This window comes from Rhinolophus ferrumequinum, chromosome 5, assembly GCF_004115265.2.
Source record: "Rhinolophus ferrumequinum isolate MPI-CBG mRhiFer1 chromosome 5, mRhiFer1_v1.p, whole genome shotgun sequence".
Taxonomy (NCBI): domain Eukaryota; kingdom Metazoa; phylum Chordata; class Mammalia; order Chiroptera; family Rhinolophidae; genus Rhinolophus; species Rhinolophus ferrumequinum.
Window position 1 is genome coordinate 28,595,203 of NC_046288.1, and position 16,655 is coordinate 28,611,857.

The 16,655-nt window shown below is 37.1% G+C and overlaps 1 protein-coding gene across 6 annotated transcripts in view; it reads left to right on the top strand.

Annotated features, from left to right (window-relative positions):
• RUFY3 (RUN and FYVE domain containing 3) overlaps nt 1-16,655 on the top strand; it is a 68,122-nt gene that overhangs the window by 13,350 nt on the left and 38,117 nt on the right. The window contains exons 1-2 of one of the 6 annotated variants that reach the window (XM_033106712.1): nt 41-865; nt 14,163-14,216. The exons of 2 other annotated variants lie outside the window; for them this stretch is intronic. In XM_033106712.1, the coding sequence (XP_032962603.1) occupies nt 688-865; nt 14,163-14,216 (232 nt within the window). In that variant the 5' untranslated portion in view covers nt 41-687. Of the gene's footprint in view, nt 1-40; nt 866-14,162; nt 14,217-16,655 lie in introns of those variants that run through there. 3 more of the 6 variants (XM_033106715.1, XM_033106713.1, XM_033106716.1) reach the window with 3 other exon arrangements.

Consider the following 16,655-nt stretch of genomic DNA (forward strand, 5'->3'; position numbering starts at 1 on the left):
GCAGCATCTATAAAGCATCCTGGGAATTGCTGCCCTACGTTCGGAGCAGCTGGTCACATGAGCCTGAATTTTCAGTTCAGTTCATTAGTCAGCCATTTTGGTCAACACCCTGCTTACTGCGCACAACCAATCCTATTAGAACTCAGCATCCCGGCTCATCTGAGCAGATCCTGGAAGTGATTTCTGCAGTTCAGGATTTTTTTTAAAGCTAAATTGAAAATACCGGTTTATTTTTCATTCATTTTTTTTCTTTTGGGTTTTTTTTTCTCCACCAAGAAGGAAGATTTTTTTACTTATTCATGCGGAGGCCAGTTTTTAAAGCCCGCTAAGGTGGCATCGACTGTGCAGGATTTAAAGCCGTATAGCTCAACTGAAAAAGAACGGGGTAGGGCAGGGAAGATAGGACAGAAGCTGGGAGAAGACAAGCATCATCTTATTTTGCTATGTGGTAGGAACTGTCTATGAGAAAAGATAGCATAATACTGTTTATCTTGAACAGTTGGTTCTTAAACCATAAGGTATTTTTCCTTGTGTGTGCTTTTTTTAACCTCCCCCACCCCTTTTCTTGAGAGCTTTGTTCCAGAGCTTTGGATTTGGGGTTTTTTTGGTGAGGAGGTTTTTTATTTATTTGTGTGTGTGTGTGTGTGTGTGTGTGTGTGTGTGTGTTGTGGTCCCAGCTGAGTCATCATGTCTGCCCTGACGCCTCCAACCGATATGCCAACCCCCACCACTGACAAGATCACACAGGCTGCCATGGAGACCATCTACCTTTGCAAATTCCGGGTGTCTATGGATGGAGAATGGCTCTGCCTGCGAGAGCTGGATGACATCTCACTCACGCCTGACCCAGAGCCTACCCAGGAAGGTATGGTCAGACCTCGTCCACTAGTATCTCACCAGCATCCTCATTGTTACAATGGGCTGGGAGGGTCAGGGAGGGGTAGGAAGAACCCATACTCTAAACTCTAAACTGTTAACAACCCTGAAAACCTTTCATCTGTCTACCGCCCAGCTCCTCTTCTCTACTGGGAAAAAATATTTTTCCCTCTCCCCTGAGGTATCCTTTCAAAAGGTGCTGGTCTTGTTTAGAGTTCTTTGTCTTTAAGCCTCTAAAGAGAACATTTGAGGTCACTTATCACATCTGACCCTAATCGATAATGAAAAGGCTATTAATTTTAATTATATACTAAACTATTACAGAAATCACACTGATTCTTAATAGAGTGAGTTAAGACAGCGTGACTATTATTGTAGGATTATACATGATACAGTTAAAATGTTGGAGGAGTATCGTATCATCTGTATGTAATGTTAACCAGGCTGTGTATGCTATCTAGAAAAATATTTGGCCAAACATTATTGTTTTTTAATAATATGGATTATTAGGTTAGGTGAGAAAGCAGTTTTTACATTCAGTGCTTATTTAATGAATATAGACTCTTTAAAAAAGCATAATGTGTGAAAAAGTTAAACATGATCAATAAGGTAATCTCTACTCATGGAATCTATTGGCTATTGCTTTTTGTAAGTTATTTGTGGTAACTATGATGACCCATGTGAAATTTCTAGTCAGTAGCTCTGAGGTCTTTGTAGTCTCTTTGCTTGTGACTTTCTTCCAGAACCTTTTCTCAATTGTGAAAGGTCTGAAGCCTCTCCCCCTTAATTCTTTTAACTTACTACCATAAGAAAGAGAATGAATTTTAGTTATAGCCTCAAACTGTTTTGTTTTTTTATATGGTAGTAGCCTCTTAGCTAGTGTTTATTTTGTACTGTTAAAATGAAGACAAATGCTCACATATGAAGAGAAATTCTTCATAAACATCTTTCTGATGTTTAGGCATATCTACAGGACAGAGGGCAGAAGGTGAATTGCACATAGCAGATTGTGTTAGGAAAAGTGATTCCTTGCCCTTAACCTTGCCCTGCAATCTTACCATGACTCAGATTTCACCCACTGTGTCTGATAAGGATTTTCCCAGTTAGACTTAGCCTTGAGAAATTGTTGGAGAGGGTTAGCATCACAGAACACAAAGTAGTCATTTGGGGTGTGCCTTTAGGGGCAATGTTTAAGTAGTTTTTAAGACCCTCTGTATCTTTGAACAATTGCTTTTTCAGTTGGACACTTCCTTTGGCTGTGAGTTTCAGAATGTGCACAAGGTTTGGAAGACATCAGCTGGAGTTCCATACAATGACTGTACTGTTTAAAACAGCCGCTAGGGATGAAAAATACATTTGTAGAAGGCTACCTAGAAGTCTTTTAGCAAATGCCTCAGTGTACATATTTTATTTAAAAAATTATTCCCATCCATTTTGAAAGTCATGCAATATGAAATATTCCCTTAATTATAAAATCCAGTGTAAAAAAAGCCAGTGTATCAGTGCCTCAAAAAGAGTTTCGAATAATTTTAGTACTTTGTATATAGATTTGTTTTTTGATCAAGATTCCTATGAGTGAGCAAAAGTGAGCTGTTTGATTCATGTAAGCATTTGTAGCAGTGCTGTTTGAGTTCATGGAGAAATTGTGACAGAAAAATGTATGAGGGCTGCAACCTAAAGTATAAGTGACATACCCTCTGATTAAGGAAAATAGACAAATAGGAAGTTCCCAACACCTTATAAGTAACTATAGAGGATGTGGAGGAAAAACAGAGAAATGCTGACAGTGAATTTTGGAATTTTGCCTTAAACTTTGCAAGAGAAGCAAGAATTTCACATGGTTAGAAATGGAAATGATAGAAGAAAGCGTAGGCCCAGGACAGGCATCGGTAGGATAGTGATCTAGGAAACTAGGTGGCGCTTTACGGGCTTCTTATCTCCTTGCTCCACTGGCTAACTCTGGATGTATACACAGTCATTTGGACGCAAGAAATGTTTGCTTTCATATTAATACCAGTGACAACTATTAGGTTTAATTTCGCTATCAGCATTTAAGTGGTGGCGAGCCAGGACAGTTGATAATGCACATCTCACCTTGTTGACAAAATGGAGCCCTGGTGCCTGGACCCGCAGGAGTATTCACAGAACACTCCTGGCTGAGCAGTAGAGGGAAAGCCGTCTGACCACACAAATCCTCCACTGGGGCCCCCTGACTCCCACAACAGAAAGTGGGCAAAAAGCGTAATGGACCCTCTTAAGACGATAATATAGACGGTGTAGCCTCAGCAAGAGAAGTTTTATGGTTTCCAGTTTTTGTTTTCTGATGACAAGAGTTCCTGCCTCACTGTGCAGCCCACAGTATAGGCCTGGACCTAAAGTTTCTGCCTAACTTAACCTTTAAACACATGGGAATAAATAAAAACTTTCGCTTCATTATTTTTATGCCCATGGGTGGTCAAGTTGGTGATCTCTCTTTCTTTTTTTTTTTAATTAAATATACTTTTTAAAAAAAACAAAAGCTAATCTACAAATCTTTGACTGTAAATAGATTTTCCCCAAAGACAGAAGCCTAGAATTGACTCCACAGAAAAGGAGAAGGTTCAGGAAAGGCTTTATCCAGTAAGTGAGATGGGCTGGACCCTGTGCAGTAACTAAGTGATCGCCAAGCAGATGTGGCAGGGAGGGCATTTCAAACAGGGCATAGTGAGCTGGCCGAGCTCAGGCATAGCAAGTATTTAGGAGGGCTACCTACCTGATTGTAAGTTAGGGGGATTAAATGAGATAATTAATGTAAAGCACTTTATAAACATTAGTTATTTGTGTAGTAGTTATTCAAACTATAACAGTTTAAGCCACATTCTTAAACATATTACCATTTTAATATATATTTCTGTTTTTATATCTAACCTTCTGAAATAGTCTAAACTCATTGTTTACCAGATACACTAAAAGTGAATATGAGTTGCTTAAATTCATGTTTTAGCATTAAATAAAACTCAGGTATCAAGAAATACTTGTTTTCCTATTAACTTTCTTTTAAAGATGGGGAATCTGATATTGAGAAGTGATGCAAGGTGTTCAGTTTAATAAAATATACCATTTGGTTACAAAGACAACTATAAGCTTTGAAATTACTTTTTTAACTTAGAAAACTTCCTTCTCAAATACAGATAATAAGAGACAGACTGAAGAAATGATACATTGGACAGACACATTAAGAAGAGAACCTTTCTCCAGTCTTTGATTTTAGGGTTACTGTACAGAACTCTGTGATGGCAGACTTCATACATGCTGTTATTGCATAGCTACAGTTTTTCCCTGGCAGTAGCATTTTGCTTTAGTTTTCATTTAGGATATCTGACATTCATACTGTAATGTATAAAGTGATAGCTTATATGAAACATCTGTGTGTATAGAAATAGTACTGCACTACATGCACGGAATGTGTTTTAAGTCTGTCTGTCGGTCAGAAATATTTATTGGGCATCCCTTGATGCAAAGTCCAGTTCTAGGGACTAAAACAGACAGGCCTTTAGTGAGTTCACTGTCAAGATAAGGAGATGAAACAAAGATGTCAGAGGCTGCTGTAAAACAAATGTGAACCACTTAGTTGCCAAAGGACTACTCTGTTTCTTAGTAACTGGGACATGGAGTTCAAAGCCACACAGCATTTAGAGTGATCACATTTCCCAAAAGACAGTATGGGTGCAGATTTGGGATCAGGTTTTTCCAGTCAATAGGGAATACTCTACTGATATGATATAAGCAGGGGAAAATCCCCTGAAGATGAAATGGAAAGTGTTTGTTATTCAGTAGCTGTGGGAAGTGTCTGGTGCTGAGATAACTCCAATGACATTTACTAAGGTACTTCTATTCATTAATATTCCTGCATGCTAGTGTACCCCATCCTGCCTGGGGACTCCATGTTTTAATGAAAAAAGTGCACGTCCCAATAGGCATTTTGGCAGGAGAAGCCAAATGGCTGTTTACCAAGAAACTTTATAGCATGAATTCACTCCAGTCTAGTACAGGGCTTCTAATCCTGGGATCCACGATCCTAAAAATTATATATAAAATCTTATATCTGTGGATTTTTTTCTGGGGGAGAATCCTTAGTGTTCATTAGAACCCCCAAAGGAAAAAAAAAAAGTAATTCTTAAGAAATATGCAGTTTTTATCGTAAGATCAGACCCTTGGCCCTTCATTCAACATACATTTAAGTGTCCCACTTACAATTGATGCCCCACACTGCACTAGGTCCCAAGGTTCAGCACAGTGAGCAAACCCAGTCCTCCGTGCTTTCCGGCCGCATTAGCAGTAGGGAGGGGGGTAAGGGACTTCAAACAAGTACAATGGCAATTGTTGCCATACAATGGTATAGAGCCAAAAATCTAATCTTAGGGAGTTCCAGGGAAGATTTCCAGTTGAAGTAATGTTTGGGGTCAGAACTAAAAGGTGTGCAGGACTTATCTGGGCATTAACTGGAGGCAGTGGGATGCAGTGAGGTGAGGTGGGGAGACAGCGCTTTCAGAGACCCAAAAGCCAGAACAGGAAGATTTCCAGTATATATTTTCATCCCCTTTCCAAATTTCCTTTCCATTAAATTTGATCAGAAATGCAATCTGTTTCACCTCTTTGATCAGAAATATTAATAAAGCCACATGCCCTACTCTGGACAAAATGGTAGGGATAGTGATAAAATACATTGTTTTTCTTTTCTGGTTGTACACAGTGTTAATTTTTTAACATTAAAATCTGAAGTATTTTAACAGTGAATAAATTCATTATGTGTGTGCATTTATTTCTATACTTTAATAAAATAAGGGTGTAGTAAATCATATAATAAGACTTAACCAGAATCATTTCTCCCAATTAATAGAAAAATAAAACGATTACTTAATATTGAATATCAGTAACATACAAATTTGTGACTAGGCTTCCTATTTTCACTTATTTATGTGTGAACCTTCCCTTATCTTTTTGATGACGAACATGTATTTCTTCTACTAAGAAAGCTATAAGCATGTAATGAATGCTCAAATTGACATTCGAGGATACGAGTATAATAAGTAGTAGAGCCAGGATACAAACACGGGCAGCCACAATTAACTGTGATACAGCACTCCTGTACCAGAATTCAGTGAGCATAAGTCCAACAACAGACCTTTATGTAATAAGGGATGTCTTCTTCCCAGTTTCTGGTGACATATTTCCAGCAGTTCTGTACACAATTGAACACAGCATTGGCCAGCTTAAGTCCAGTGAGCATCCAAATGAGGCCAAAAGCAAGCCATTTGGGACAAATATTTACATAGTTTTGCAGATACTGCCAAACAGCAAACATGGCACATGGCTGAAACTGACCTGGCTGGCAGGCAGCACCTTTATGTATTAAATTTAAAGTATTTCTCAAGCAGATGTACAAAATGATGTGAAAAGCTATTGTCATAGCAGTAGTGTTCGTAATTATGGATTGTTTGCAGTAGTAACTACATTGTCTCCTTACTCTTTAGCCAAGCATTCCTGTGCCCTTCTTTGAGTGATCTTACTTATCCAATGTTTTTTCAAACTCCTTTTCAGTACTTACCTATTCCAGCTAGGCTGTTGATTCTGTACTTCGCCAAAACCCTAATTATTCTTGTTACACTACTCCCTCTTGAGATTATTCATGCTGACATTAAATTAGGAAAGGGAAAGGACCCGTGACTCCCTTCATCCCCAAGGCCTTCTCTAACAATCCAACACCCTCATCTTCTGAATCATTGGGTACTGTCTGCGTCACTTGATTGAATGCACTTGGAATCACTCTCCAGTGACTTATTTACGTATTTTAATCCATGTGATTCCTCTTTTGCGTCCTTCAGAATGCCTCACAGTACTGTGTACTGTTCATGATAGATATCCAGCACACTTTAAGTGAACTCATTAATGCCCCACAACCCTAGAAAATAATGCATTTTAAAAGAAAAGATTATTGGAATATCTTCCCTCCATTGCACACAATTTATAGTTTCTAGGTTTTTAAATTTTTCTTTCCTTTTAAATCATTTATCTCATATTCCAGACTCACTGTATCTTATTTAGAAAATAGAAGTTTACATAAGTTACAAAATAATTTATTGTTGTTTAAAATATCGGTGAGTAATATTTAGTGCTGATGAAAAGTATGAGAAGACTCAGGAAGGGGCTCTGCTAGCAGAGTATTACATTGGTACAGCCTTTTTGAAAATCACTTTATTAGTGTGTATCGAGAACCTTAAAAATTAATTCCCAGTGATTATACCAGACATCGATCCTAAGAAAATAATCAGAGAGATAGACAAAAAGTTTGCATATGTATATTTATCATGGTATTGCGATTTATTGTAGAAAAACCTTAAAAGCACCTTTAATAACCTAACAGGAAAATTGTTCAATAAATTCTAGAACATCTAGACAATGAACACTAAAAATGGTGTTGTAGAAGAATATTTAATAGCATAGGGTATTATTTAGAAAATAATAGTTATGTACACTATGATCACAATTTGTTTAGAATCACAAATTGTTTAGAATATAAAAAGTAGTACACACACTGATCACAACTTGTTATAAATGTAGGTACACATACACATAAATAAAAGGGAATGTACCAAAAATGTAAAAAGTGATTATTTCTGGACAGTGGAACTACAGGTGATTTTTATAATATTCTTCAAAGTTCTTTATGTTTTTCAAATATCCTACAAGAGCATATTAATGTGTAATCAGGAAAAATGCTATCTTTTTAAAGAAAAAAGCTTTATGTAGACTACAGGTATGCAATCATCCGTCCATCTGAGTCACATTTATTAAGTACCGTCTGTGACAGAGTTTCACACAGCGATGAACAAGAGCAGTCGCTTAGAAGTGGAGCCACTGCTTTGGATTCAGTTTCCAGTATCATTTTTGTCTATTCGTAGTAGACATTTTAGATTTTTCCAGGTCACAGGCCTGTGTTTTCTTACTGCCATGCTTTGTTTTCAGAGCTTTCTAAATGCTGCGACCCACAGTGCCTGACCTTAGTGCGTTCTGTACAGCGTTTGACTTATTCCCTCCCTAAGTGTTCAGAAAATAACACCTGAGTCGTTGGGAATCTTCCCCCCCCACACAGAATCATGTTATTGTTCTTTGCTTCTGTATGGTACGCCTCCTTTTGTCATCTGCCCTTGGTGAGATTACTGGAACATTTGTTGTTCCGCCCGGTTAACCTCATATTTATACATTATCAGGTTCTCTGGGTGATTACATTACGTGCACGAGGCGGTCTTTGAACTTCTCAAAGCGAGAAGGTGGTAGCTTTTTATACCGTCTCAGACACCTACAGGGCAAAGTTCTTTGGACATGGTTCATCCCAACTTGTTGCTCTGCTCTGGGAATAGCCCAACTAGACACCCTTTCAAGGCAAGTTTTACCCAGTCTGGGATTTTTGTAAAATCCTAAACTGGGAAGGGATATCAGCAGAGTGTCATTTGCACCTCAGTCTGTATTCAAGCCTCCTGAGAGCTACATGATGCCTCTGGGCTGACTATATCATGCTTTCCCTAAAATCAGCTTTCTCCTTCCCATTTCAGGTCTGCTTTCACTTTATTCCCAATCCCTTAATACTCTTGCACTGCTGTCCACTTTAGTGCACTGTCATGAATCACGTGCCTTGTTGTCTTTCCTCTCTATTAGTGAGCCCTTTCGGGATCTTTCTTAGAACAGAGCTTTTATTGTAATCTTTTATTTGTGCCTTTCCTAATAGAGTTCATGTTTACTCTTTGGATTATCAGCTTCCAACACCAAAAGGTCATTTGTCCTAAACTAATCCCTGACATATTTATCATTTTCCTGAGGTAAACGCTTGTCAGAATTAGATAACTAGTACTCAGTGATAGAACTCAGATTGGAATTCAAGTTGTTGATTCCAAAACCAGGTGCCTCTGAGACCTGGCTGGAAAGAGAGCAAGTGCTGTCATTTGAGAGAACCCACACATTCTCTGCTCTTCAGTTGTAGTTCTGTATTGTTTTGTTTCATTTTTTTTCTTTTTGGTGGTGTCCCTTTTTGGGAGGTGGTGGTAGAGAGTGTAATGGGGCACAATTTTCCATAGTGGTTCCTCCAACCCCTCACCAGTTGACTGACTGCTGTGAACTACTTTTGAGTACAGGGGTATAAATACTAAAATGTGTTCCCTTGCAGTTTTTGGTATTTGAACTTTTATGAAGAACACACAGAAGGATTTGATGAGCTCGGAAGCATAAGTATGGAGGAACAGTGAAATGGCCCCTAAATAATTATTGATTTTTCATCGTAATTAAATATTCCCATAATAAAATGATAAAATGTACATGTCAGTGTGGTGAATATAGTTGTATGTGTGTGTGTATGTGTGTGTGTGTGTGTGGAAACTTTAGTGTTACAGAACAGAAAAGTAGAAAATAAGAAATAGTATAATTCATCTAAAATTATAAAACCTATCAATAACCACTGATGAGATTACTCACCAGATTTTCTTTTTTTAATATATACACACAGAGTTCACCTACAAGGTCACACAATTTTATACATGTAAAATCATACCATATCTGTGTTGTGTGAACTACCTTTTTTTCTCTGCAGTATCTTTCCACATCAGTAAATAGAAATCTGTATTACCTCACTTAATGTCTTCAGTTGCTTAAATTTGCCATAATTTTTTTGACTTCCTACAGATGTACCACAGATAGTTTTGGTACATTATTATTTTTAACTTGAACACTTTACCAGTTTTCATTTTCAGAAGTGGAATTTCTGGGTGAAGCAGTAATATATTTTAATTTTTTAATGCACATTTCCCAGCTGCTGTGAACGTTTAAAAATATATATATGTAATAGCATGGCATCATGAACTTCAATATTGGCTACTTCTTTGCAACTCATTTTTGTCTATTGCTGCTGTACTTGGTTGTGGTTTCTCACACTATTAAAATATGAACATTCCAAAGGAGACAGTTACGGTTTTTTAGAAAAGTTGATTCAGCAACCGTAAAATGCATGATACTGGGTTTTGTTTGTTTGGTTTTTTCTTTAAGCTAATGGCAATGTCGTAAGCAGAAGAGGGTGAGTTTTACTGTTAATGTGCAATGAGAAATTTCATGCTTTTCTAAGAGCACTAGAGTTTGCTTTCTGGAATGAAAAGGCTACTGGGATTTCTTTTTTCTTTCTCCTAAAGAGGTAAAATAGAGTGTGTATGAGAAGTACTATGTTTCATCTGAGAATCCCACAAAGTCTAGTCTTGTGGGCAGCAGCTTCCCGGTTGAGGTGTATCAGAGACGTTCTCTGCCATTGCAGCCATTCAGGCAAGAGGGCAAAGGGCCTACCAATGGGGGCCCTTTTCCTCATCCCCTCACCATCAGGCCCTGGCCTCCCTAGCCTTCCAGTGTCACCTAGCTGCTCACCTGACTTAGGAATCTACTTTATCTGCTCACCTGACTTAGGAATCTGTTTTATCTTCTCTCATCTTTCTAATACCAATCCCTTTTGACCTTGTGCTATAGCTGCTTAGTTCTCCTTAAGGGCAATGTCTATGGATATTTCATCTTTGGAACGTCTGTACAAACTACTGTACAAACTGCCTTACTAAATTCCTTTGCTCAACATACATGCTCAGTAAATATTAAATTTATGACTCTGTATATCTGGAGATAGCATCTGATCCCACAGGTTAAGGCCTCAGTCCCATGAGAGTGCTCTTGCACCCCCACCCCCCACCCTACCCTACCCCCCCCACCCCCCACACACACTCTTCAAATGCCAATTGAAAGTTAAGAATTTATAAGGATTTCAGGAGCCCTTTGTTAGGGACTGGGGATGAAGACCAAATATGTATTTTTTATTATAAATCACAATAATGTTACTTTTTCCAGGACCATTTTAGTTTCTGTGCTGATGTTTTTTGTTGTTACTGTACTGTGGGGAGAAGATAGACCTTGGACTAAATTACTGGTTTATTGGAACAGGACCTCTTAATCATTTTTTGAAATTGGCTTGACAGTTCCTTTGTTAATTTTTATCATTATGTTACCAAGCTAATTATATTATTGTTAGTTTAACAGCACCTCAGCTGTTAAATATGTCATTTGGTCTACTTATATTTGACTTTTTTCCCGTGTTCAATATTTAGTTTTTTAATACTATCCCCTCTGTTTTCTTTGAATAATTATGGCAAATAGAGGAATCCAGTTTGTAGCCAAATCAGAATACAGGGGCACACCTTGGTTTCTTGTAAAGGTAAAGTAGACATTGAAGATCTGTGATATGCTAAGTACTTTAAATTTGTTAGCTTTTATTTTTACAACAATCCTTTAAAAGTTATTTGTGATCAGTAATTGGGGCTTCAGGAAGGATTTTCCCCAAGAACAAATAAACTTTTAAAAAGTAGCACTCTAAATAAAAGACAGCCTCAAGGAGATATGTAACTTGGTTACATTTGTCTGTAAACTTGACTGTAACTCTGTTGTCTATAGTAATAATACTCCTGCAGAAAGAATATATCAAGAAGAAGCGAGATCTCACAAACATGTTTACATAAACAATGGAGCAATGGAGAGGCACTTTGAGCCTATTCAAGTGCTGCTTCTAAGGAGGGAAGGAGTTTCAGCCAGTTCCCTCATCCAAATTAAGAAGAAGTAACTAGAGCAGCGGCTCCACCCCAGGTCTGTCTCAGTGTCAGAGCCAGCGCCCCTTCTACCAGACCACACTGCTGCCGTCATTGAGTCACTATGGGCTTACTGTATGGTCGAATATTTTGCAGGACAACTTAATTGAATATTTCCAGAGCTACATAAATTAGTCTATTGATTTATTCATTCTTAGACCTGAAACAGAATAATAGCCAAGAAAACAGTAGAGTAAACCTCAAATAAACTATGCATCTAATTCAGGGCCCTTATACAGTTCCAGCCTTGTCTATTATCTCTTGACTTTAAAAAATGCTTTTGTTCATATGCATCTTAAAAATAAGATTGTAGAGTCTGTTAGGCGCAGCATTTTTAACCATTTAATCGAGGCGTTTGGAGTGGAGTGGTGGTCCTGATGTTTTGTTACCAGGCTCATGACACCACTCACAGTGATAGTCCCCTTGGCATTTCTGAACCATGCGTTCCTTTCCTTGTGACTCAGTGTGGTGAGTGGGAACTGAGGCTGTTTAGCCACAGTAACTGGAAGCTCCCCCTTACTTTTTGCTTTAACATTTACAGTACACATCTGGCACAATTCTGATCAGTACAACTGTAGATTATGCATTATCTGTAGCAACATTTTAATCCAGACCTATCTTCAGTATCAATTAGCCAGCCTTTAGATTACTCCTCTGTGCAATTTGTGAATATGTGTTTTAATGATACAAATTAAAGTTAATATAGTTTTTTAGACAAGACAAAACATGCTCAAGGCAATGAAATATTATCTCTTGAGAAATTAAATGTTCTGGGAAAGAAACAAAGTTGTCCATGCTACCATCCACCTCTTTGATTCATGTATTAGATGCTTCTGTTGTTGTTTTAATAATTTGAAGATATTCCAGAGGGTACACTTTTTAAAAAATATTTTATAAATCCTTCTTCGGGGTTGTAGAGAACAGCATTGTATCCATTCCTGAAAACAATAAAATCCTGACCATGCCAAGGTAAAGTGGAGAACAACTTCAAAAGGACAAAACACATCTTTGACCTTTCAGGGGAGGAGGGCTCTTTTAAATTGATTCCATTGCTCTGACTCTCATAACTTTAAATTGTGTTTAAAAAGCCAAAACAGAATATCTGGTTGGAACAGAAAAGTGCTCTAGATGGGTCATGCTGAGGGAAGAGTTGGAGAGATAGATCCTTGTACTGACCACCCATTTCTACCTAGAAGTTCACTTTCTACAGCTCTTTGCACTAATCTTGGAGGATCTTTTTATTTTGCTGTAATAAGGTAGACTTTTGTTTTATTAGGTGACAAGTATGGTTTGTAGTTCAAGAAAGTAAAGAATAAAATAAGAATATTTACCTTACTGATGTTCACAAGGTCACATAGCAAGTCTGTAGGGCAAACTGATGTAACAGTTAAAAGAGTACATTCTTGTGAATTTATAATCCTACATAGAAATATGAATCTATAACATTGTCATAGGGATATGCCTGAAATTATTTTTGCAAATATATCTATATAATATATTTTGACACTAATTTACTATAAAATAATAGTAGCTAACATTTATATTGTGCTTTCTCTTTAAGAGACACTTTCTAAGTGCTTTACACATACAGATCCACAATTGCAAAATCCAAAACTCTGAAAACCAAAAGCATTTTTCTTAAATTTGCCTGGACTCATTTGGTGCTAAAACATGACCTGAATTTACTTGAGGCTCTATGTAATCTTTATTCATCCTATTTAATTTGAATATTTATTTCATGCAAAAGTATTAATGTGTTTGATTGTGAAGTGCTGTCCCCAGACCCTGCTAGTTCTGCATGTTTGTAGGCCTCGCGATGTACCATTTTACTTTGGTAAAATCAAATACATATTCTGAATTTCAAAATACATTTAGTCAGAAAATATTCAGATAAAGGATTTAGGACCTATGTTTTACTCTTTTACTCCTCACAACAGTACTGTGAGATAGATACTGTTCTCCGTTTTATAGATGTGGAAACTGGCTGAGGAAAAAGGGATGAAGTACCGTACCTGGACCAAAGTCATACAGCCAGTAAGGGATGGAACTGGGATGTGGGCCCAGGCCTCTAGCTCTTGAGTCTGTTCTCTCAACTGCTACGGTCTCCTACCTCTGTTTATAAAATGACTTCCTTGGGATGGTGATGGAAATTAGGAATTTAACCCTGGTTCTAAAAAATGTTCAACATGTTTTTTAGCTTCACTGAAGTGATTTAATGTTGAATGAGGTCAACATTGTGTACACTTAGAATACAAAGAACCTAATCTTGATTTTCAGTGGGGAAAAAAAAATCTGCGTTACTTTTTTTATGGGATATGAATCTTTGTTTCCTTTTATTAGAAACTTTGAATTTTAATCTTAGCTTTGAAATATATTTAATATAGTTGATACCTCTGCTTAGTTAGTGTCATATTCCTCCCGAGTGTGTTCCCAGCCCTTTTCACTGTTAATCTCTGAGTTAAGTGGAAAGAGTTCTAGAAATCTCCCTTCCAATTATCCCTTTTGAAACCTTGTTTTTAATAGCACTTTTCTTTCTTGGCTTGCATGACACTTTATCTTTCTTTTCCTTTCTTTTTGCCGTTTGCAAAGACTCTTGGGAGGATTTGACAGATTTGGTGGAGCAAATGCGCGATGATACAGAAGGTGCGTGCCACACCAACATCTTTCAGCTTTTTTCTTTCTTTCTTTTTTTCAAAAAATTTTCTAACCACCTTTTGATTGTTTTCCATAATAGGGAATGTCAGCTTTAGGTTTTATTTCCCATGGCAATAACTGGAGCAGTAAGATTATTTGCCAGATTTTCCATACAGGATTAGGGTTTTCACAGTCTTGCATTTAAAATCTTTATCCTTGTGGTTTCAAGTAAAATGGCATTAATATATGTTTATACTGTTCCTTTAGGATATTTGTTAAACGACATGTTCAAAAGGGACTTTATTTCAGGATTCTATCACGTTTTTCTATGGCTGTTTCTTCATTTGTATGTGGGGAAGATGTAAATTTTTTTTAATCATTCATGAAAGTATATACATATTTAATTATATATATACTATGTATACTATATACATTTTATATATGTGTGTGTGTGTATATATATATATATATTTGTGTGTGTGGGGGGGGGGTGTGTGTGAATCCCACAGTAGTCAAAAGAAACATATCCCAGTAATCGAAGTATTTGGTCTGGAATGCTCCTCTGACTTGTAGCTTTCCGTGACATGAAGCACTTTGAGCTTGGTCCGCATTCCTTTCTGGTGGAATTACTTTGAAAAGTAGCACATATGTTTTAATGTATGAAGGTTCCCAATTGTTCAGTAGTTGGCACCTAACTTTAGGGAGCTCAAGGTTTACATGCTTTATAATAAAAATAGAAAAAAATTCAAGTTTGGCTCTACTTTGCTATATCATCTTACATTATTCTCTCTTTGCCTGGGCAACTAAAGGTCCCCCAGCTTTAGCACACACTCTCCTCGCGCGCACACGCACACACTGCTCTGCACACACTGGCCTTTACACTGCTGCAGCCTCTCCTGCCTTGTACCTGTGACATCCCGCTCAGTGCATTTACTCTCCTTCTCCCTGCCCGTGGGCCACCCGCCTCACCCTTCGGTGTGGCTGAGAGCTCCAGGAGGTGCATGCACCTCGACAGCTTTGGCCCATATTTATTTCTCCATTCACTCAAGTCCTGAAGAACTTGGAGCTTAAAACTCTTGTTCTCTAATTCTTGTGCGTTTATCATCCTCGTTACAGTGTTAAATCCTGGAGAGCAGAGATTGTCTGAAACTTCTTGGTATCCAAATCAGGCCGGGGATGGTCACACAGACAAAACTAAGGCAGTTTTCCCTCTCCAGCAATGCCAAATAGTTTCTTCTTCTGCACTTTGCTTTGAATCAGTAAATTATCCTGCATTTCATCTCATGTCCTATAGAAACTATTTTTTATTACATCTTTGATTCTGCTTTTAATACAGTTAGTTATGTATCATTCAATGAAAAAACAAATCAGTATTATCCGGTTGATTGGCAGTTCATAGAAAAAAAAAGAGGATGATGTTGATTCAGTCAATGAATAGTGTTTCCTATTATGTTAGCTGCTATTATGATTTACCAGGCACAATACAGGTTTAAGCTTCCTTTAATAGATTAGGTGCTTTAAAAATGCTACATAAAAGCCAAAAAATCTATGCCCTTCTTAAGGTCTTCTTTGACTCAACCCTGGCAAAATTCCATTTTTTTTAATACAAAGTACTAAAGAATCAAGTCTACTGTGAGAGTCAGCCTCCTTTTTCATTTTGTTTTTGCTGGAATTTTACAATAACAAACTCTAGGTTTCAGATTTGATCTGATAGCTTTTTGGGTTTTGTTTTTGTTTTAATTTTGGCAAGATTGAAGGTTTTTCTGGTGAACTGATTTTTTATAGTGATGGTTGGTTTTACATTCAGTGTGTTTGCAACTCCTGTCTAGTATAATGTGAAGTGTCTTCTTGGGGTGGAATAGTATCATGCTTACAATATTGATTAATTATCTTGCATCTTATTATATGCTATTAATTTGTGTCTACAACTTTGAAACTCAGTAGAAAATTATGAAAATTAAATGAAATAGTAAAATGGACATAGTTTACTGTCTTTCGTTTCTCAATAAATATTGAACTCCTTTCTGTGCTCATTACAAGCCTTTTAAACAGAGTCTGTGAATTTGCAGTTGCCCAGATGACTACTTATCTCTGTGAGTATTGAAATGTTTGGGACATTACTTGAATTAGAGAAATAATACAGATGTGTGAAATATTACCTGATTAAGATTGCTTACTGGTTCCTTGAACTGTTTTCTTTTGGGTTAAGATTTGATGTCCACCATCTTGAAAACTGGAAGGAACATATTTAATAGATTTTCGTAGCATCTAGTACTCTGTCATATAGTGATTCAATAGAGGTTTATTTTAAATTAAATAAAATTGTAGTACTTATATTTATGAAAGACCATAATACTTTTAATAGCTAACAATTTTTTTGTGCTGAGTATGCCCAAGCATTTCTAAATATTTAACATATATGAACTTGTTTAATCTTCAAAACCCTAT